The sequence below is a fragment of the Syzygium oleosum genome, unplaced genomic scaffold, assembly GCF_021117445.2.
Source record: "Syzygium oleosum isolate NSW1041296 unplaced genomic scaffold, Sole_v2.1 Sole_v2.03, whole genome shotgun sequence".
Classification (NCBI taxonomy): Eukaryota; Viridiplantae; Streptophyta; class Magnoliopsida; order Myrtales; family Myrtaceae; genus Syzygium; species Syzygium oleosum.
In genome coordinates this window covers 15,878,788-15,901,290 of record NW_026607487.1, presented here as the reverse complement: position 1 = coordinate 15,901,290, position 22,503 = coordinate 15,878,788, and the positions used below count along the sequence as shown (strand labels likewise).

At 42.7% G+C, this 22,503-nt stretch overlaps 1 protein-coding gene across 1 annotated transcript; it reads left to right on the top strand.

The window, feature by feature from the left end:
* Positions 1–18,386: 18,386 nt before the first annotated feature.
* LOC115672106 (cytosolic sulfotransferase 12-like) lies at positions 18,387–19,717 on the top strand. The gene has a single exon (XM_056309078.1). It carries the CDS (start codon positions 18,441–18,443, stop codon positions 19,428–19,430), a length of 990 nt encoding a protein of 329 aa, XP_056165053.1. The 5' UTR covers positions 18,387–18,440; the 3' UTR covers positions 19,431–19,717.
* The last annotated feature ends 2,786 nt before the right edge of the window (positions 19,718–22,503 follow it).

Sequence of the window (22,503 nt, the reverse complement as noted above, 5' to 3'; positions counted from 1 at the left end):
TGTTTATTTGCTTAGTAGCAAAAATGAGGCTGTGAATGCTTTTAGAACTTATAAGTCCGTAGTTGAAACTCAGTTAAATAAGAAAATTAAGATGATAAGAAGTGACAGAGGAGGTGAATATGAATTTCATTTTGAAGAAATTTGTTCTGAGTTTGGTATTATTCACCAAATTACTCCTCCTTATGTGCCACAAGCTAATGGAGTGGCGGAAAGGAAAAACCGGTCTTTCAAGGAAACAATGAATGCATTGTTGAATAGTTCTGGTTTACCACAAAATTTGTGGGGAGAAGCTATTTTGACTGCGAATTTTATTTTGAATAGAGTACCCCACAGAAAGACACAACAAACTCCCTATGAGAAGTGAAAAGGCAGAACGCCTAATTTGAAATATCTCAAAGTGTGGGGGTGCTTAGCTAAGGTTGCGATTCCTAAACCTAAAAAGGTTAAAATAGGACCGAAAACTGTTGATTGTGTCTTTATTGGATATGCTATTAATAGTAATGCATATCGATTTCTTGTTCATAAGTCTGAGGTCCCCGATATACATGTTAATATGATCATTGAGTCAAGGGACGCTTCGTTCTTTGAAAATATATTTCTGTATAACATAGTATATGAGCCAATTAACAATGATAAGAGGTCTCGGGATACTACACCTAAAAGCGATCCTATAGAGGATGAACCTAGACGTAGTAAAAGACAAAGACTTCTAAGTCCTTTGGAAATGATTTTCTAATATATTTGTTAGAGAATGAACCTCAAACCTTTAAAGAGGCTGTAACATCCCAGAAACCCCGTTCTGGAAAGAAGCTATCAATAGTGAAGTTGAATCCATCTTGTCAAACCATACATGGGAATTGGTTGACCTTCCTCCTAGTAATAAACTACTACAATGTAAGTGGATTTTCAACAGGAAAATGAAAGCGGATGGTACTATTGATAAGTATAAAGCTAGGCTTGTGGTAAAAGGATACAAGCAACGAGAAGGCCTTGATTATTTTGACACTTATTCACCTGTTACTAGAATTATATCTATAAGGATGCTAATTGCTATAGCAGCGGTGTATAGGCTTGAAATTCATCAAATGGATGTTAAAACGGCTTTCTTAAATGGGGATTTGGAAGAGGAAATATATTTGGAACAACCCGAAGGGTTCATTGTTCCAGGACAAGAGAAGAAAGTATGTCGGCTTATCAAGTTACTCTATGGATTGAAACAAGCACCAAAACAATGGCATGCTAAATTCGATCAAGTCATGTTGTCGAATGGTTTTAAGATTAATGAGTGTGATAAATGTGTATATGTTAAGAACACTCGTAATGGTTTTGCTATTTTGTGCTTGTATGTAGATGACATGCTTATAATGAGTAGCGATAGTGTGGTTGTCAATACGACCAAATGAATGCTCACAAGTAAATTTGATATGAAAGATATGTGGGTTGTAGATGTTATTTTAGGAATTAAAATCCACAAGACATCTGGAGGATTAGCTCTATCATAGTCCCATTATATTGAGACGATTCTTGGAAAGTGCAAGAATCTAGACATTGTACTAGTAAAGACTCCGATAGATGTTAATTTACATCTTTCAAAGAATACTGGTGAAAGCAAAGCTCAAAATGAGTATGCTAGTATACTAGGCAGTCTAATGTATGTCATGAATCAGACTAGGCCGGACATAGCTTGTCGTGTGAGCAAGCTAAGTCGATTTACAATTAGTTCAAATGAAAATCATTGGAAAGCTATGAAACGTGTATTGGCTATTTGAAGCACACTCAAAATTATGCTTTGCACTACACAGAGTATCCAGCGATACTTGAAGGATATTGTGATGCAAATTGGATAACCGGCATAAGAGACACAAAATCCACAAGTGGGTATGTGTTTATACTTGGTGGGGGAGCAGTATCTTGAAAGTCATCCAAACAAACTTGTATTGCAAGGCTTACTATGGAAGCAGAATTCATTGCTTGGGATAAAGCCGGTGAAGAAGCTGAGTGGCTTCGAAATTTCCTAGAAGACATTCCTAATTGGTCTAAACCAATGCCAGCTGTGTGTATTCATTATAATAGTCAAGCGGCACTAGGCAGGGCAAGGAATGCCATGTATAACGGAAAGTCCCGACATATACGTCGAAGACATGATACTATAAGACAACTACTCTCTAGTGGAATTATCACGATTGACTACTGTTGACACCTATTTTTAATTTGCCCAAAATTAATTACACAAAATTTAGGAGTTAATTTTCTTTAATTCCTAAAACAAAAATATTTCAATTTAAATGCATTGCATATAGAAATTAGGCACATTTTGCATTAATAGGGTCTATTAGAGAAGATTAATTAAAAAAAAAAATTTCGAGTCGGGCCGACCCGGCCCTTTTCTTTTTTCCTTTCCTTCCCCGCATGGGCCCCGGTCCACTCTTCTTTCTTTTTCGTTTTCCCCCCCACGCGGGCTCAGCCCGCCTTCTTCTCCTTTTCTCCTTCTCCCCACGCCGGCTGGGCCTAGCCCGGCCCGGCCCTCCTCCTTCCTTCTTCCTCCCGTCGCTCTCGCCGCCCTTGCTCGCCTCTGTGCTCGACGGCAGCGTGACGCACGGTGGCGCTGCTCCTCGGCGTCGCTATCCAGCCAGAGCAGGGCCGGGTGAGCACGCCGACGGGACTGGCATTAATTGCCAGTCCCATCCTACCCGTTTCCCCGGCTCCCTTATCATCTCCTCCTTCCTCTCTGCGTTTGTTTTGAACCGGCCCCCTTGCTCTGCTCTGCTCTGCACCGGCCTGCCATGGCCACGAAAATCGTGGAGTGGCGTAGGCCGGTGCAGGCTGTCGTCATGCAGACGCGAGAGCAGGTGAGACGCGTCGTCGCCGCCTATAAAAGCCGGAGAGAGAGAGAGGCCCGATCGGCCGTTTTACAAAAGAAACAGAGCAAAGAGAGAAGCCGGGAGAGAAAGAGAGAGATTGAGCGAGACTGAGAGACTAAGAGCTCTTCCGGCGACCGCCGTGCTCGTACCGCGACCATAAAAGACCAGAGAAAGAGAGGAGAGAGGTCGGCCGGTGGTTTAAAAAAAAAAACAGAGCGAGAGGTCGAGAGAGAGAAAAAGAGCACCGAGAGAAAACAGGGAGAGAGAGAGCAAATCAAGAGCTCGCCAGAGCAAGAAGAAGAACCAGCAGCGTCACCGTCGCCCACGGAGCAGCCGGAGACCGTCCAGAATGCGCCGTCGACCGGTGAGTCTCTCCCGGCCGAGAACCGCCTCTGTTTTCCCCTGTTTTTCGGCGTGGTTGGGCCGGGACTCGCGCCGGCCATTTCGTGCGAATCCCGGCCCATACCGACGTCGGTCCCGGTCCCTGCTCACCGTTGGAGGCGAACCAAGGCCGTTGGAGCCGACCGAGTCGCCGGAGGAGGCCGAGATCCCTTGATTTTTGCCGCGCACACTACCTGCTCGATGAAATGCCTCAAAGAGGCTGGTTTGTTTTTGGCCGCTGGCCGGCGAACGGGTGATCGGACGGTGACCCCGGTAGGTGGAGAGGTTTGGTTTTAGTCCCAGGGGCCGATTTGGGGGCGGCGCCGGTCTGGGTTCGCCAGCGAGAGGCCGATTTTCGGCTTCGCCGGCGGCTGCTCCCACGGGTTCGGTCTGACCCGATTCAGCTGATCCGACCCGGGTCAACACCTGGGTCGGATCCGTTGACCCGGGTCGGATTCGACCCGACCCGATTTAATATTATATTATTATTTTTATTATTTTATTTTAAAAATTTCAAAAAAATTTTAATTTTTTTTTTCTCTTTTCTTCTTTTTCTGTATTATTTTTTTTTTCTTTCTCTCGAAAAAAAAAATTTAAAAAAATTATTTTTTTTAAAATAAAAAAAGAAAAGATCTTTTTTAAAAAATTATTATGTGATATATTATAAATGTTTAATTTATTGTAGTATTATTATGCATATTTTTGTCTTGTTTAAATTAGACAAGCTTGAGATTACGCGGTAATATTTTGCGTGTTATTTTTATTATCGCTGTATTATTATGCATTTTTTAATATAATCGCATAAGTTGTGTTTTGAATGTCATCTGACTTAGTTAAGGTTAGAACCTTAGGCTGCATGAATTGTTGTGTTTCTGACTGCTGATCGTTTCTGATTATGCACTCGCTTGATCACCTCACATGTTAGGAGAAAGGTCCTAAAATCAATCCAAATTGCCTGACAAATGTTTTCAAAAATGAACAGGGTAAAATGGTACTGAAAGGGCATTAGTTATCCAACTAGTGTAACCAAGTCCCCGAACTCATTTAATCTCTGGTTCGTAGGAATAGGGTGATTCTCCCATCATCCTATTTGGGTTTCTAATCGACCCACCCCAAATCGATTAGTGGCGACTCCTTGATATAAACCACTTGCATGTTAACAACTTAAACCCTAAGTCGCGATATGGTATGGGCTTGGGAGAGCCCGAGTTAAGTCCCGAACCTAGACTTAGCACGTACCAGGCGAGCCCCCCTTTTTTTGCATGTTGTTTAAAAAGGGCTCGGGAGTTCGGTCGCGACAGACTGGCGACTCCGCTGGGGACTTGCATTTTTTAAAGTGGACTTACGCCAAAATTTTTTATCCTGTTCAAAATGATTTTTTTTATTGGCAGCGAGGATTCCAAATATGACCCTGACATTAAGGTGTTATTTGTTCTTGCAGGTTCAAATTGATTGTTTATGAATTGTTGTGCATGCTTTAATGATTTAGCACTACACCATTGCACACACAACCACGCTGCCGGACCTGGGCCGCGATAGGGCATTTTAGGATGGTGTTAAGAAAGATACGACCTCGAACGTGAGCCTGCGATGTAGAGGTTGCCTTTCTTTTCCCCGAAATTTATTTCTAAAAAAATCGTAAAGAAATATCTTTAGCCGCTATTCGCGCGACTATAAGATATTCCTTTCGATTTGGCCGAGGTTAAAAGGACTTGACACCAACGCGAGGCTGCGATGGTCAGGCACCCTTTTAATTTCATTTTGCTGAACCAGTCTAAATAGAAATCAAACCTCACTCTTCATGCGCATGTCTCTGTGATTGCCATGGTTCCTGGTAAAGTAAGTTTTCTATTCATGCACTTTGCAATTTATTTATTTTTGTATATCCCGGTCGGTCCATGATTAGTCTAGGTTAGTTGTGGATTTAATACCGTAATCGTTTTGGAAGAAATAGTTACTAAAACTTTTTCAAAATACTTACTTCCAATTTGTACCTTTATTTTTATAAACACATTACAAATCATTGTTTTCCCATACGATTTCTTGTCGCTTTCAAAAAAGGAAAAATTTGTGTATAAATAAAAAAAGGCACCCGTGTAACACTACCAGCGCTTCGGCCTGGTGGTACCCGGGAGTGAAGGTGGTCCGAGGCGACCGGGGTTCGAACCCCGGGGATGCCGTTTGTAATGAATATATAAATAAAAACTTTTTTTGCTTCTGATATTTTTTGCAAATAAAAAATGCGTGATAGACAGATGCAATACTAGGCTAAGTCATGGACTGATCATTTATGAGATTTTATACTCATTCGTTGCCATTTTTTTTCACAGGTAATTACGAATTATACCAACCCGCCAAGTAAAAATGGCTGAAAAAGATATGACAACTCGTGTGGCGGACATGGAGACCGAAATGAAGCAAGTCTTCGCCTTTCTTTAACAACTCTCAAAACAAGTGGAACATTTGTCAGTCCGCTTAGACCAACTCACCATGACTCCATTTTGCTATCTAAGACCAGGGGTGATGATTCAAATGGAGCCCTCCAGTGTCAACCAAAAGGGTAAAGATGTCATAGTTGACAATGTCCACGAGTCCTCTGATCCTAATGAATTGAGCACCCTATGCCCAAAGTTCATGCAACGTGAACAATACAAGCCCGGTATCCCTCCATCACAAAAGCGAAACAACCAGAGACAGTTCACTCCCCTCCCAGGACCTCCGTCTCAGATGTTGGCAATACTCCGGAAGAAAGGGCTGCTCTCCACAGAACCAAAGCGACCTAATCCTGAGAGCTTTTCAAACTACAATCCGTCTAAAAAATGTGATTATCACATGGGCGAGGTGGGGCATTCAACTGATGGGTGCTATACTCTTAAGCACCGAATTCAAAACCTGCTGGACACCAAGACTTTCTCATTCTGACTGGTGAAGGGAATGAGTGCAAGCCCACTTGAGTAGAACTCCTCTCTTCTGCATGAATCCCTGGAAAAAGGGGCTATCCTTGTGTTTTATTTTTTGTCGTCATTTCTGCTGGAGGAAATGTTTTTTTGAACTCTCCCTCTTTTGAGATTGTAAATCCATGTATTGTAAATAAATAATGTTTTTAGGGCATGAGGTAGTATACCAAACCGGCCCGTTGATGATATCCAGCCACGAAAAGGAAAGTGTTCTGAGGCCCGGGCTTCCTCATGTTTCCTCGTTTCTAAGCTTTTGAAAATAAAACAAACGTTTTATCATTTTTCAAAAGGGCAAAAAAAAAAGAACGCTGGTGGAAAAGCGTGCATGCTCATAGCCCTGTTTGTTTTTCTAACTCGCTCACTTCGTGTCTCAGAGCGTACTCCTTTTTGATTTGTTATTACAAAGGGGACATTTGAAAATGACACAAGCTGAAGAGCACATCAGACCCTGATGATGCTAGCGGACCAACTCATCTGATAAGGGCAGTCCGAGCGAAGATCATCCAACCTTCAAATGAAACATGGGGCAAATCTCACTACTACCAGTGGGTGATATCAACCCCAGAGAGTCAAAGAGAATGCTGACCATTCCTTGACCCCATGATGAGCGAAACATCATTTCGTACAAAAGTCGGGGGCAGATCAAGAAAAGATTACCCCTTTTGAAAGAAAAAGGTATGTTTTATTCCTAAACAAATTTTGGAAATGACATTCCATCCCTTTTCTTTTGCAGATAATGAACTGGGGAACATGCTAAACTCTGACGTGCTAGCGAGCCGGATAGAGCACCAATGTTGGAATCTCTCGAATGAAACATGCAAAGAAATGCTTAATTGGGAGAGTAGACTAGGGGGCATGCAATCCCCCAGTCCATCAAAAAAGGGTGTATTTCGTTCCTAAAGTTCATCCACTTTAACATGGAAATGACATGTCTTTTCCTTTTACATAGGACAAAATTGAGTAAACAACACTCATGGTAGCAAGTCTAACCGGAAAGGGTTTCGTACATGACAAACTTGCGTCAAGGCCGATCTTGGCAACCACGGAAGTCTCAATGGTAGTCATGCCCATGTTCGTCAAAGTCCTTTAAAGCAGAGATTAGCTTTGCTGCGAAGTTCCCCACGCAAGCAATTGCACATGCCTGTGCAGTCGAGAATCGGAGCATCCACAAGAAACTCCTCAACATGCTGGAACCGCATTGACACAGCATGCGCTGACAATAGAACCCTCTATTCGGGAGCACCCCTAATTATAGAGGATTTCATTCGAGCTTCGAGACCAAGAGTATGGAGGAGCATACTGAGATAGAGAAAGCTGAACAAAGTAAAGAAGAGAAAATACTCTGCTAGCTTTGAAGGCAAAATGGAAGAAGGGTAATTTGTATCGTTCTCAATTTACCCTCAATTATCTCATTTCTAATATAAGCTCCTGTTTTTGTCAGAAGGGAATTATCAACATCTGAGAAAACTCAAGGAGTTGTCAGTTTGATCTCAAATGAAGGGAATCACGAAGGGTAATGTTGTATCGTTCCCAATTCCTGTTCCCCAAAGAGCCATTCATTAACATGGTTTTTCTTATTACCTGGCAGGTTTGTCTCGCCGCCATTGCAGCACAGGTAAGTATCTCTTTCCCTAAAAACTCTTCTCATAAGAGTAGAACGAAACAAAGGAAGAGGAAATATGTTAAAGCAAATAAATGCTTAACCTTCCCCCAAGTGCATTGCATGTCTTTTGGAAGGAATTTTGCATGGTAATTTTACCTGTTTAATTCACCAATTCCCTGTGAAAATCTTGACAAGTCGACGAATGGTGTCGAACTGCTCCGATGTATTGAACGAGGTATGTCAGGATGATGAGAGGCAATCCTTAGCCTATACACATTCTCAAGTACCAAACCCATGTAAGATGAGCGAAAAGGTTCCACTTCTACAAGGTAAAGGGGTTTCTCGCATAAGGTACGGTAGCCAAAATGACGAGAGGCAGTTCATTTCTCTGCCCCATACACTACCATTAATCCTTTGCTTGACCATTTGAGCCCATACACTTGGAGGTTCTTTTTAAATCACCCCTGTCAAGAACCACCCCACATTAGGGCAGCTTGAGGTAAATCAGCATCACAGGGAGAATTCAAATTCAGAGGGAGCAAGAAGAGCGTCCCTCCCTTTCGATCACCGCCCCTGTGACTTCGGCCTCATCGCTTTCACGGATCCAGTGGTCCTTGACAGGGTCCTCCAAGACAAGCACACCATCGACGGCTGAACAGTCAAGGCTAAGAGGGCTTTGTCAAGAGAGGAGCAGCAAATTAAAGCCTGTCCAAAATGCCAATATCTTATTGATAACAGTGATGAGCAAGACAAGAAGGATGAGGAGTTTGTAATATCTAAAATTTTCTATGATCATCAGCTGCAACAGCTCGCACAAGGTGAAAAGATGAATAGGAATTTTCTTGCTCTCATTTGCATTAATCTTTGAGTGTTTTTATTGCAGATGAACTCTCACAATAATTTAAGTGCCCTAGGATGATGAAGAGCGGTTCTTCTTCTATCCCATACACTCATATCCCTTGCTAGCCCAATTGAGCCGGCAATTTCATTTCGTACCAACCCAGTTGGTGATCATCCCCTACACCGGGGCAAGGCAAAAGTCACCACAGCTTGAGCATCAGGGTCCAAAGTACCGAATCAAGATGAAGACTCCAAGAGCCTAATAACATTGTTCTGCTCAAATTTGTTTAGGCTAGTCCTGACAACACCAAAAGAGCAGCAATAAAATGCTGAAAACTAGGGGCATGAAAAAGCAGTGTGCCTGGTAAAAGCAAGGCTAATGCCCATGAATAAAAAACAAAGAAAAAGAAAAAGGAGAAGAAGAAAAACGATGAAAAGACGACCCCAAAGGGTTAAACTTGAGTTCTTCTTCGATACAAATTCCTACTTTAGGAACTCTGTCTTGACAAAGATCTGTCACATGATAGTTGAAGACAAACCTATTCTTGAGAAAGCAATTGGAACAGAGATAGAATGGTATCCAGGAAAATGCTTGACGCAGAAGCTCCTCAAGAAAAAGTTGTCAAAGAAGCTAAAACACGGGATTACCCAGGGAGTTTTCCAAAAGAGTCCCGACGGTGGAGAAGAAGGCTGGTGACAACGCTAAGATGATCACCAATTCTCACCCTTACACACATTTTTGAGCCTAACGATCCTTTCATTTCTCAACCTGTGAACTGAGCCCACGTTACATCCCTCATGAAGTCTCTTCTGATTAGGGCACTTGATTTAACGTGGAATTTCAAATGTTTATAAATAACGCTCGAGGAAGTACGAGCAAGACTACTTCTATCTCGTTTTGCAGGGCTCTTGACTTGTAAACCCGGAGATGATTGTAGAATATTTTCTTTCATGGCCTTGACTCGGACAGTCTCCTTCGTTAAGCCATTGACCAAGCCTACATTACGACCCTGAAGAAGACCTCTCAGATTGGCAGCGTCGTACCGCTTGCGAGAAAACTCAGACCCTTGCGGATGTGATAACGGTCAGATTGAGTGTTTTCGATGTTCCCGTATTAATGGACGGGATAAATAGCCCTTTTCAATGAGAGCGAGTGGAAAGTCCTTTCTGACTGAGGATCCCTCGTTCAGTATCTCGAGAAGTCCACCTCCCAAGCGAAAATTGTCTTAATTGACCCTCGGTGGATGTTTGGTGATGCAAACATGGCAAAATCATCATGCATGAACTTTCAAATGCGCATTCTGGAATAGCATAGCTTGTCTATCCTTGATGAATGCATGCATGTTTGCGCTAACCCTCTTTGACAGGTAAAATATCCTCAAAGACTCAAAGAACATATGACCTTTGGAGCGTCTCCAAAGATGTCACAAAAAATTTCTTCTGTTCCCCAAGTGGAATTGACACAGCATGCTTTTGCAGCTCAGAGTTCTAATCCATAGTGATAGAACACGAAATTTTGGACGCTGGAGAAGCCCTCATTATCATTCCAAGAGAGATGCCCTGAAAAAGGTCGGGTATTCAGCAGATGATACATCAAACCTCCGGGTAAGAAATCCCAGGTATTTCATCAGATTTCTTTTCAAACTACCCAGAAGGTAAATTGGGTGTTCCTTTGAAAAAGAAAAGCATCTTGACTAGCTGGTCAAGATATTTCATACGATATTCAAGAATAGCCTCAGTTGTCTATTTCTCCGATGAATACGTATGTCTTTGCACAAAAAAACTTGTCTGACAGGAGACACACCCTTAAGAGGCAGGAACGTGCCCAGGTAAGTACATTTTACCCATGCCTGATTCCAAAAATCCATGTACCTACGATTGTTATGGTACCCTCTGAATATTGGATTGACCCCTTTTGTTCACCCTCTGAACATCGGATTGACCCCGTTGTTCACCCTCTGAACATCGGATTGACCCCGTTGTTCACCTTCCTGAGCATGGAACTGACTCCCTCTGTTCACATCAAATCCTCGGGCGAGGACCCCCAGGTGCTCATCGTTTGAACTTTTTTTCAAGACCTGCTGGCGAGGACTCACCAGGCAAACCAATAAATCCTCGGGCGAGGACCCCCAGGTGCTCATTGTTTGAGCCTTCTCAAGACCTGCTGGCGAGGACCCGCCAGACAAACCAACAAATCCTCGGGCGAGGACCCCCAGGTGCTCATCGTTTGAGTCTTTTCAAGACCTGTTAGCGAGGACCCACCAGGCAAACCATCAAACCCTCGGCGCAAGGACCCCCAGGTGCTCATTGTTTGAGCCTTTTCAAAACCTGCTGGCAAGGACCCACCAGGCAAACCGTCAAACCCTCGGGCGAGGATCCCCAGGTACTTTGACAAACAAAATCCAGTCAGTCAAGGCGACCGAAGAAAGGATCGGGTCCTAGACAAATGAAATCCAGTCAAGGCAACCGAAGATAGGTTCGGGTCCTGTGCGAGTGATTTCCCGTCGAGGCAACCGAAGGTAGATTCGGGTCCGAGACAAATGAAATCCAGTCAAGGCGACCGAAGAAAGGTTCGGGTCCTAGGCAAGCGATTTCCCCCAGTCAAGGCGACCGAAGAATGGTTCGGGTCCGAGACAAATGAAATCCAGTCAAGGCGACCGAAGATAGGTTCGGGTCCTAGGCAAGCGATTTCCCCCAGTCAAGGCGACCGAAGAAAGGTTCGGGTCCGAGACAAACAAAATCCAGTCAAGGCGACCGAAGAAAGGTTCGGGTCCTAAACAAGCGATTTCCCCAGTCAAGGCGACCGAAGAAAGGTTCGGGTCCTAGACAAAAGCAATTTCCGTCAATGCGACCGAAGAAAGGTTCGGGTCCTAGACAAACCATTTTTCCCGTCAAGGCGACCGAAGACAGGTTCGGGTCCTCGACACACAATATCAACTATTTGGAATTACTCTACCCTTCGGCAAGGTAAGTAGCCCCAGGTATGTTTTTATTTGCTTTAGCATGCATCATCTTATATCGCATCATAAAAATGGGACTCCGGTCTCGCCAAAAATAACATTCATTGAACATGCATGGGCCAAATTTAGGTGCCATTTTATCTTTGAACGTAACCTCTGCGAGCTCACCTTCAAAGAGAGGCAGCTGTTGACACCTATTTTTAATTTGCCCAAAATTAATTGCACAAAATTTAGGAGTTAATTTTCTTTAATTCCTAAAATAAAAATATTTCAATTTAAATGCATTGCATATAGAAATTAGGCACATTTTGCATTAATAGGGTCTATTAGAGAAGATTAATTAAAAAAAAAATTCGAGTCAGGCCGGGTCGGGGTTGGGCCGACCCGGCCCTTTTCTGTTTTCCTTTCCTTCCCCGCATGGGCCCCGGCCCACTCTTCTTTCTTTTTTGTTTTCCCCCCCACGCGGGCCCGGCCCGCCTTCTTCTCCTTTTCTCTTTCTCCCCATGCCGGCTGGGCCTGGCCCGGCCCGGCCCTCCTCCTTCCTTCTTCCCCCCGTCGCTCTCGCCGCCCCTGCTCGCCTCTGTGCTCGACGGCAGCGTGACGCACGGCGGCGCTGCTCCTCGGCGTCGTTATCCGGCCAGAGCAAGGCCAGGTGAACACGCCGACGGGACTGGCATTAATTGCCAGTCCCGTCCTCCCCGTTTCCCCGGCTCCCTTATCTTCTCCTCCTTCCTCTCTGCATTTGTTTTGAACCGGCCCCCCTGCTCTGCTCTGCTCTGCTCTGCACCGGCCTGCCATGACCACGAAAGTCGTGGGGTGGCGTAGGCCGGTGCAGGCCGTTGTCATGCAGACGCGAGAGCAGGTGAGACACGTCGTCGCCGCCTATAAAAGCCGGAGAGAGAGAGAGAGGCCCGGTCGGCCGTTTTACAAAAGAAACAGAGCAGAGAGAGAAGTCAGGAGAGAAAGAGAGAGATTGAGCGAGACTGAGAGACTGAGAGCTCTTCCGGCGACCGCCGTGCTCGTACCGCGACCATAAAAGACCAGAGAAAGAGAGGAGAGAGGTCGGCCGGCAGTTTAAAAAAAAAAAACAGAGCGAGAGGCCGAGAGAGAGAAAAAGAGCACCGAGAGAAAACAGGGAGAGAGAGCAAACCGAGAGCTCGCTAGAGCAAGAAGAAGAACCAGCAGCGTCACTGTCGCCCACGGAGCAGCCGGAGACCGTCCAGAACGCGCCGTCGACCGGTGAGTCTCTCCCGGCCGAGAACCGCCTCTGTTTTCCCCTGTTTTCCGGCGTGGTTGGGCCGGGACTTGCGCCGGCCGTTTCGTGCGAATCCCGGCCCATACCGACGTCGATCCCGGTCCCTGCTCACCGTTGGAGGCGAACCAAGGCCGTCGGAGCCGACCGAATCGCCGGAGGAGGCCGAGATCCCTTGATTTTTGCCGCGCACACTATCTGCTCGATGAAATGCCTCAAAGAGGGTGGTTTGTTTTTGGCCGCCGGCCGGCGAACGGGTGATCGGACGGTGACCCCGGTGGGTGGAGAGGTTTGGTTTTAGTCCCAGGGGCCGATTTGGGGGCGGCGCCGGTCTGAGTCCGCCGGCGAGAGGCCGATTTTCGGCTTCGCCGGCGGCTGCTCCCACGGGTTCGGTCTGACCCGGTTCAGCCGACCCGACTCGGGTCAACGCCCGGGTCGGTCTGACCGACCCGGTTCAGCTGATCCGACCCGGGTCAACGCCTGGGTCGGATCCGACCCGATCCGGTTTAATATTATATTATTATTTTTATTATTTTATTTTTAAAATAAAAAATTTCAAAAAAATTTCAAAAAAATTTTAAATTTTTTTTTCTCTTTTCTTCTTTTTCTGTATTATTATTATTTTCTTTCTCTTGAAAAAAAAAATTTTAAAAATTATTTTTTTTAAAATAAAAAAAGAAAAGATCTTTTTTTAAAAATTATTGTGTGATATATTATAAATGTTTAATTTATTGTAGTATTATTATGCATATTTTTGTCTTGTTTAAATTAGACAAGCATGAGATTGCGCGGTAATATTTTGCATGTTATTTTTATTATCGCTGTATTATTATGCATTTTTTAATACAATCGCATAAGTTGTGTTTTGAATGTCATCTGACTTAGTTAAGGTTAGAACCTTAGGCTGCATGAATTGTTGTGTTTCTGATTGCTGATCGTTTCTGATTATGCACTCGCTTGATCACCTCACATGTTAGGAGAAAGGTCCTAAAATCAATCCAAATTGCCTGACAAATGTTTTCAGAAATGAATAGGGTAAAATGGTACTGAAAGGGCATTAGTTATCCAACTAGTGTAACCAAGTCCCCGAACTCATTTAATCTCTGGTTCGTAGGAATAGGGTGATTCTCCCATCACCCTATTTGGGTTTCTAATCAACCCACCCCAAATCGATTAGTGGCGACTCCTTGATATAAACCACCTGCATGTTAAAAACTTAAACCCTAAGTCGCGATATGGTATGGGCTTGGGAGAGCCCGAGTTAAGTCCCTAACCTAGACTTAGTACGTACCAGGCGAGCCCCCCTTTTTTTTGCATGTTGTTTAAAAAGGGTTCGGGAGTTCGGTCGCAACAACTACGTGAAGTCAAAAGATAATGTTGCGGATCCATTAACAAAAGGCCTAACTAGAGAGTTGGTTGTAAAAACATCAAGGGGAATGGGTTTAAAACCTATAAAATAAGTCATCATAGCGGAAACCCTACCTAGTTGACTGGAGATCCCAAGATCTAGGTTCAAAGGGACAACCAAGTTATGCAGGCGGAGTAGTGTACTGTCAACTCTTACTCATTCCCGTATGAAGACAGTACTAACATGTGGAAGTTAAGTGTAAGCTTTTAATGATTCTGATTCGGGTACGTAATATACCACACAATCAGAAATCACCTATGTGAGTGTGAAGTGAGGGCCGCTTCTATGAAGAATTTGAAAGGCCAAATTCTTCAAAATCAAATTCTTCAAAAGCACTCATGAAACCAGGCGGTGTTCATGGCCAAAACGAACACAACAGTGAGAACCAACTTTGTTTGAGAGATAATTGTGTGATTTCTATTGTCTTGACTTACACCGAAGGTCGACAGTTCAAAGACATCAAGTCTACTGATTGACCAAGTAAGTCTGATAGGTCTCACTAGGGAAAGTTCAAAGCCTCAGACTACTTATCCCAATGCAACATTCTCTCATGGAATAATCGCACATTGCATCTCATGCATACACGAAGAGTCATGATATCTAAACTTCTCATTCATGTGGGGGATAGTTGGGATTTTAGTGTCCAAAATCCATAAATTGTGAATGAGAAGTGTGGATGGAAATAGTCCCACATTGGATAGAAGTTGTGATAGGAGATGGTTTATTTAGATGAGCCTCTTAAATGGGTTTGGGCCCCAAGGGGTACCCCACTTTTGTGGAAGGGAGAGGACCTACGCCAAGCTAGGTCGGTCGCTGCCACCGTCCGTCCGGTCGGCTCGGTTCGGTTCGGTTCCGGGTCCATTCCATCGGCTTTTATTTTTTTCCAAACAGACACGTTTTGTTTAGAAATTATTGATTTGTTTATTTTGGACAAACAAACATGTTTGTTCGTGAAGGTTCGGTTTGCCCGAACGAAAACCGTTTCGGTTCAAGGCTCGGCTCGCGACTGTTCACGAACCGGACGGAAACCGCTTGGCTCGCGACTATTCACGAACCGAACGGAAACTACTTCGGTTCGAGCGAGTCTTCATTGCTTGCAACTCTCAATTTTCGCCACATAAATAACCGAACTGTTCTGTTCGGTCGAGACTCTTCGTGGCATATTTATTCCCGCGAGACATTTTCCCGACGCACTCTAGACATTTTCATTTTTTCTGTTTCTTCATCATTGTCATTTGTGCGATTATTCTACGAAGTTGCGTTCGAATATTTCCTTTGAAGAAGTGCCGCTTCTTTGGAAAGGCGATCCGTTCTATCCTGGGAGACAATTGTTCAACAACCTTGGGTACCGGTAGAGGGGACAAATTGTCTTAAGGACATAACGTGAATTCGTTGGGCTCGGATTACTCGTCAGAACGTGATTTCAGGTTTGTCGAACAACTCTATTTTTGCAAATACAAGCACTATTACGTCACAACACTTCCTACGTGTGTATGGTCATGTCTGGTCAAACATATATTGGACAAGCAAAGAATGAATGTCTGATGACAAATGTTGATGACAAGAAATATAAAATTCAATCAACTTTCCTAACATTGCCTATAAACTATATAGCCTAAGTTCATCTCAATCGTTGATCACCTGTATTTTATGGTGGGATCATACAATTAATGATTAAGATGGTATTGATCTATATCGTCTATAATCACTGGCTGGTCCCTGTTCACCTCCATCGGCTCGAGTGGAAGCTCATCACTTCTCTCTCTCTCAACCGAAGGTCCATAACCTCGAAAAGTGGTCGTGGACCGCTAGGTCATGACCTCAATTCAAAGGTTCTCTCTCAACTGACGGTCCACAACCTTGAAAAGTGGTCGTTGACCGCTAGGTCACGACCTCGAAATGAAGAAAGTTTTCAGATTTGAAAATCTTCGTGAGAGAGAGAGAGAGAGAGAGAGAGAGAGAGAGAGAGAGATGAATTAACGCGCAGCGAAGGCAAAATGTTCTACTGCCAAGTATACTGATAGTCATATTCAAGTGGCCCTGCCGCTACCTGTCGTTGCAATATGTTCCTATATGGTATTCTCCAAACCTCAAGTACCAATTTTTTTTACATGAAAGTGCATGAAAATCCTTATTATCCATCAGTATTGAAGATACTTGGATCGAGTCGCAAAAAAACCCAATACCTGTTACTTTGGGCTAATTAAGAATATGATTTTGGGTAGACGAGTGGAGTTAAAAGCACATTCCTATGTTTAAAAGAAAAGGCTCAAGTTCAAACACTCATTCTCGAGGGAAGGAGATTGATAAAATCAAAGGGTGTTCCCATCCAGGGTTTTACGGAAGATAGGTTTTTGTAGGAATTTCGAGATTACTATGCATCTTTTCAATAGTAAAAAGAGACTTGAAGTGATCTTTGATCCCCCTTGCTTAAGTCAATTTAGCACTAGTCCAATTAAAATGCAATCTATGTGGGCCTAATGCTATTAGATGTTCCTAATATGCAAATGCAAATTAGTAATATTTTTGTTTAAGGGTCGAGGTCGACCCCTAATATTTTATTATATTGAATTGCTAAATGTGGTCACCAAAAATTATATGTCAACAAACATACTAAACGTTGAATCTGAATCACCATAAGCCAAACCTGGCAAGAGTTCATGCACAATGTAGCTCCTCATGCCCTCTCCTGCACTGAAACCTCGCCATTAACTAGTTTCATCCATTATAAGTACGAATTTACAATTTCATGCAGTAAATGTACACGCACATGGATCGGTCGCAACTTTGTTCAACTTGGATCTCTTTTTTCACCAATATTACAGTACTTCTATTGATTAGTAATGCTTTATTGAGTTTTTCCAGCATGGGGCGTCTAGATGTGTGTTTGTTTCAAGTTAAAGCATGTATATGTCATAAAAAAGGAGTCAGATAAAGCCTGCTCGGATTCCTAAAATTATTCAAAAGCAATAATGGACCCATCAACGAATATTTTCATATAATAAGCCTCTCTATTCAACGTCACCACTGAAAACTACTCGATTATTAATGCACTAACAAAAGAAATGCCTCCAAACTTCAGCATTTTTAATCTTTGCTGGTTGAGATGGTGATGTTAGCTGCAGAAGATGCTTAACCAGCGTCTAATAGAGTTGTCGACCTAATAAGATTAGTTTAGATTATTCTGAGTGATGATCGTAAGGTACTTCAATAGGGACTATCTTTTTCTTGAACAGCAAGGAGAAAGAGGGCGAGAATTCATTCAAATTATTTATAACTGATTTACTCTATATAGCTAATGACGACCGCAACATCTCTAACTCTGAACTTTCGTGGATTATATCGGTAACCAATACGCAGGGGATGTTAACACTGTGTCACAGTATTACACACTCAAATAGGTGACCTCCCGTTTAGTTTTCAGCAAGCATGTTGAAAATTTTAAAACGATACTGAACATTTTGATTTATTTGGGATATCAAGTGATAGCATGATACTTATTAAAATGTTTTACAATAATATTTATTGAAGTAATCTACCCGTCCACATCTGACATGCTCGCGTTAGGTAAGAGTTAGATTTAGATTTCTTGTATCTTGATGCATGCAGACAAAGGCAACGTCCTAAGCAGTAGCAGTAGTAACCGATCTAAACAGATAAATTTAATGAATGATGCAACGCTATTATATAATACATTAAAAGTGATCTATGTGGTAAATTTAAAGAATTGGACACAATGGAGCATTTAAGGAGGGAGAGACTTATTTGTGCTTCCCAAAATACCTGACAATCGTCCTACCCCAAAAGCTTAATTACCAAATATTATCAAGTTTATTCGTAATACGGGAGTTGCGGATGATGCGAGGAGTACCAAAAGTATTTCCAAAATCTCTTTCTATAAAGATGATATAAGAAAGCTGAATGCTGTGCATCGAAAAAAATCAATTTGACCAAGTAAGACCTATACACACAGTGATTAACTCAAGTAAACAACGAGACACCCCCTACATGTGAAAAAAGGAGTCAGCCAAAGCCTTTCCGGATTTCTCATGCAATAAGTTCCTCTATTTAACGTTATCACTGACAACGTAGGGTAAGCCCCTTTTGTCCCTTCGCCGAGCCTTAAGTTGCTATATTAATAAGCCTTCACTCTGAAATTGTCCCTCACTTCCTCCACCATGACACCCTCTCAACCTTCCCAAGCAAAGTACTTGCGAGAAGATGACATCTCCCAAAAATGCCGAGACCTCCTTCCCTCGCTCCCTCACGAAAAAGGCTGGATCACCCCCTCTCTCTACCAATACCAAGACTTCTGGGTTGCCCCGAAGCTCCTGAACAGCGTCCTCGCTTGCCAAGACAACTTCCGAGCCCAAGAAACCGATATCTTCCTCATCACTGCCCCCAAGTCCGGCACCACCTGGTTGAAGGCCATCCTCTTCTGTCTCTTGAACCGGGCCAAGTACTCGGGTTCAATGCAACAACACCCTCTCCTCACCCAAAGCCCCCACGACCTCGTGCCGTTCTTGGAGCTCAAGCTCTACTTCGGGCAAGAGATCCCCAACCTCACCTCACTACCACCCCCGAGGCTCTTCGCTACCCACTTGCCTTATCAATCACTTCCACAGTCGGTCAAGGACTCTGGGTGCAAGCTGGTGTACCTGTGCAGGAACCCTAAGGACACCTTCGTCTCGCTCTGGCACTTTGCCAACAAGCTGAGGTCCAAAGAGACGGGCGGGATGCCTCTTGGAGAGTGCCTCGACGCTTTCTGCCAGGGCGTAAGCCCGTTTGGACCCTACTGGGACCACGTGCAGGGATACTACAAGGTGAGCTTGGAGATGCCTGACCGGGTGTTGTTCTTGAGGTACGAGGACATGAAAGAGGATCCGCATGTTCATGTCAAGAGACTCGCCGACTTCTTGGGGTGTCCGTTCAGCGAACAAGAGCTGAGAGATGGGACCGTGGACGGCATAGTGAGGATGTGTAGCTTCGACAGTTTGAGCATGTTGGAGGTGAACAAGAGCGGGCAGTTATCGACTGGACAAGAGACCAAGTCGTTCTTCAGGAAAGGCGATGTCGGAGATTGGGTGAATTACATGAGTGTCGAGATGGGAGGGAAAATTGACCGTGTCATGCAAGAGAAGATGCACGGTTCAGGGTTGAAGCTTTGATCTTGATTTGGGTTTATGATGATGGCAATAATAAGCACTATGGCCAATGTACAGTTGGCCAATGAGGTTCAGGGTTGAAGCTTTGATCTTGATTTGGGTTTATGATGATGGCAATAGTAACCACTATGGCCAATGTACAGTTGGCCAATGAGGTTCAGACTTGTGCGAATAAAATAGTGTCATGATGTGGTGGATAATTAATCCCAGTGTTAAAACTATAAGAATGTACTTGTGCTTCTATAAATGCATCGTCCTTCCTTTTTCTAGTGAGAAGATTATGTTTTTAATCCTTATTAGCTGACGAAATGGAATTTATACTGTAAGTAATTCCACCATATGAAATGATAAAATGTCAAAATGTGCATACTAACTCCCCAAAGTCAAGCAGTGAGGTAGGTCACATTACTATATCATGTACAATATCTTTGAAATTTCACATAATACAAGCTCTTCAATAAAACAATTTTTTTTCAATTAAATCTTACCAGGACTTAGAAGGTGAATATTTCAAAACATATATTTCTAGTTAGATGGGATAAGATTTGAATAGGATAAGAAGTAGAACCGAAGCAAGTCTGTCTCATCCTCATTATGCTTTTACAATTTGTCCTTAATTTTTCTTTGAATTGTTGGCAGAATTTAATTAATAAATGTGAAAATGAGAACATAGAGGGAATCGTTCTCCTAAGTATAGGAGGCCCATCTTCTCTTTGTATAATAGTATACTCGAGTAATGCTAGACGTAGTAAGATATTTTTACTATTATATTTGACCAACTAACATGGGAAACATTGATTGGTTATTTAAACAAAACAAGTATCAAACCTTGTTATTTCTTCTTGGGTTAGGTTTCTTAGAAATGTTTATTTTGAGTCCTTACCTAGCGAGTACTAGCTTATGTACGCGTGTAATGCGCATTACGGTGAAGTTTACGTCTCCTGATTTAGGAATTGGGAGCAAGCAATGAAAACTTGATATCTTCACCTAAAGAGATCACTAAGACGGAGTCCAAGTTCGAGCCCATCAACATATCCAGTTGAATCAACCGTCACTCAAAGTTTAAGCTAATGATTTATAAGCTAACTAGAATATATTAATTACTCAACACCATACCAATTCTCCGATGTGGGACTTTTCTAACATAGCTCACACGTGCATCTCAACACTCTCCTCCTCACATGTGATCTCGGTGTTAGTTCTACTCCCTCTTAATTTAGGTATCTTTCTGCATTAATATATTTCAACTTTTTCTTTTTTGGTCGAACATGCCTCCACTAGAATATCTACTTTGTTGCCTTATGAGTACCACAACAACAACAATGCCCCCTTCATCCCTCGCCTGTTTCTAGCAATTAATTTATTTATTGCTTTGATTTATTGAATGTTACTTTAGTGATTGCACACCAACATGTTCACTCTTGCATGTTAGTAGCTTAGGCTTAAAACTCACCAAGACTACTTGCAATGCATTTTTGAAAATAAAGAAAAAAGGTATCAAAGGGGCGTTAGATTAATCTAGCATAATCAAGTCCTTGAATCCATAGAATCTCTGGTTCGTAGAAGTAAAATATGCTCCCACATTTTACTTAGGTGTATAATCAACCCTAACTAATTAGTGGTGGCTCCAAAAGGTAAGAAAATTGTATGATAAATCGAGTACCAAGTTACGATTAGTAGGGCTTGGAGGAGTCCGTGGTAAACGTAAGTGATCGCCTCATAAGAGGAACTTTCATTCCCGTTTAGTAGTCCATTAGTAGCTTTCCCTATGTTGGTTCATTTCTGGGAAGGTCGCGACAGAGTGCCTCGACAAGTTTTGTTGAGGGCTGAGCATGCACAGGCCTTACTAGGACCATGAGCTGGGTTAGCACAAGGTGAGCTCGGAGATGAGTTCTAAAATGGGCGAGAGAATTGATGGTTTCATGGAAGAGAAGCTGCATGGTTCTGGTTTGAAGCTTCGAAGTTCGGTTCAATAGAAACAGTGTCCACAGATTATAGATAGAGCCAATCGCGCTGTGTTATGTCTTAGTTTTGAAGATGTTCGGTTTGATGGTGGAAAAGAAAAAGTGCAAAATGGTAAAAATAAAAAAGAAACGATTTGATAGCTCACTGTCAATGTGTGTTATGTGTTCATTTTTAAGCTATAAAATGTCTCGAGTTTGAGTCTATAAATGAAATCCGATCCAAATTGAAGTGCGGGAAAATCTGACTGTAGAATGAAAGTCCAAAGTAGAGTTGGAATTCGACTGTGAGGAAAGGACTTAAAATAGGAAAGCTGTTCATGATTTTTCACATAAAACATATTGAGCTTTCTTTCTACGAGTTGGAGTCGGTTTTTAACGTTTACATGTGGGGGTCAGAGTGATGTTGCTTCCACGCCCTAGATATTTAAAAACTCATTTTGTCTTGTATGAGGTGTGAAGCAGAAGGTTTGGATTTAATTCTTCGAGATTTTCATCCTGGTGCCGCATGTCTTATCGTCAATTACTTCTCGGCACGTGTTTTGAACCAATTAAATCTTGTCGTAAGATTTGCGTAATTTCTTCGTGAGATTGAGAGATTATTTCGTAAGTAATTACGAAACTAAATATTATGTAAGTTATTGGATGTAATTGGGGTTAGGAAACACTAAAAATATGTGAGTGACTCAAGTGTGGTTGTAATTTCTATTATGTCATTTGATCTGTGATGAAATTTATTACTGTTCTTCCCATAAATATAGGTCTTACCAACCGAATCATGTAAATTTAATATACTATCTATTTTCTTATTTTATCTATTTATTGTTCGATCGCTCACAAGCTATAACCATCGTTGAGGAATTCTTTATATTTATCAGTTTTCGTTTTGACCGCATAATGAAGATATCACATAAATGCATTTTAAAAACAAGTAATCAATGATAAGGGCGCGTGGACACACTTAAAAGCGAGCTTGTCAATAAATCCTTTTTTCTCTGACCATATATATATATATATGGGCGATAATTGATCCAGTGAACTCTAGATTTCATAGCCCAAAGGATTTGTCCATTCTCAAGGATGTCAGCATACTTGAGAAGGTTGGAATACCTTTA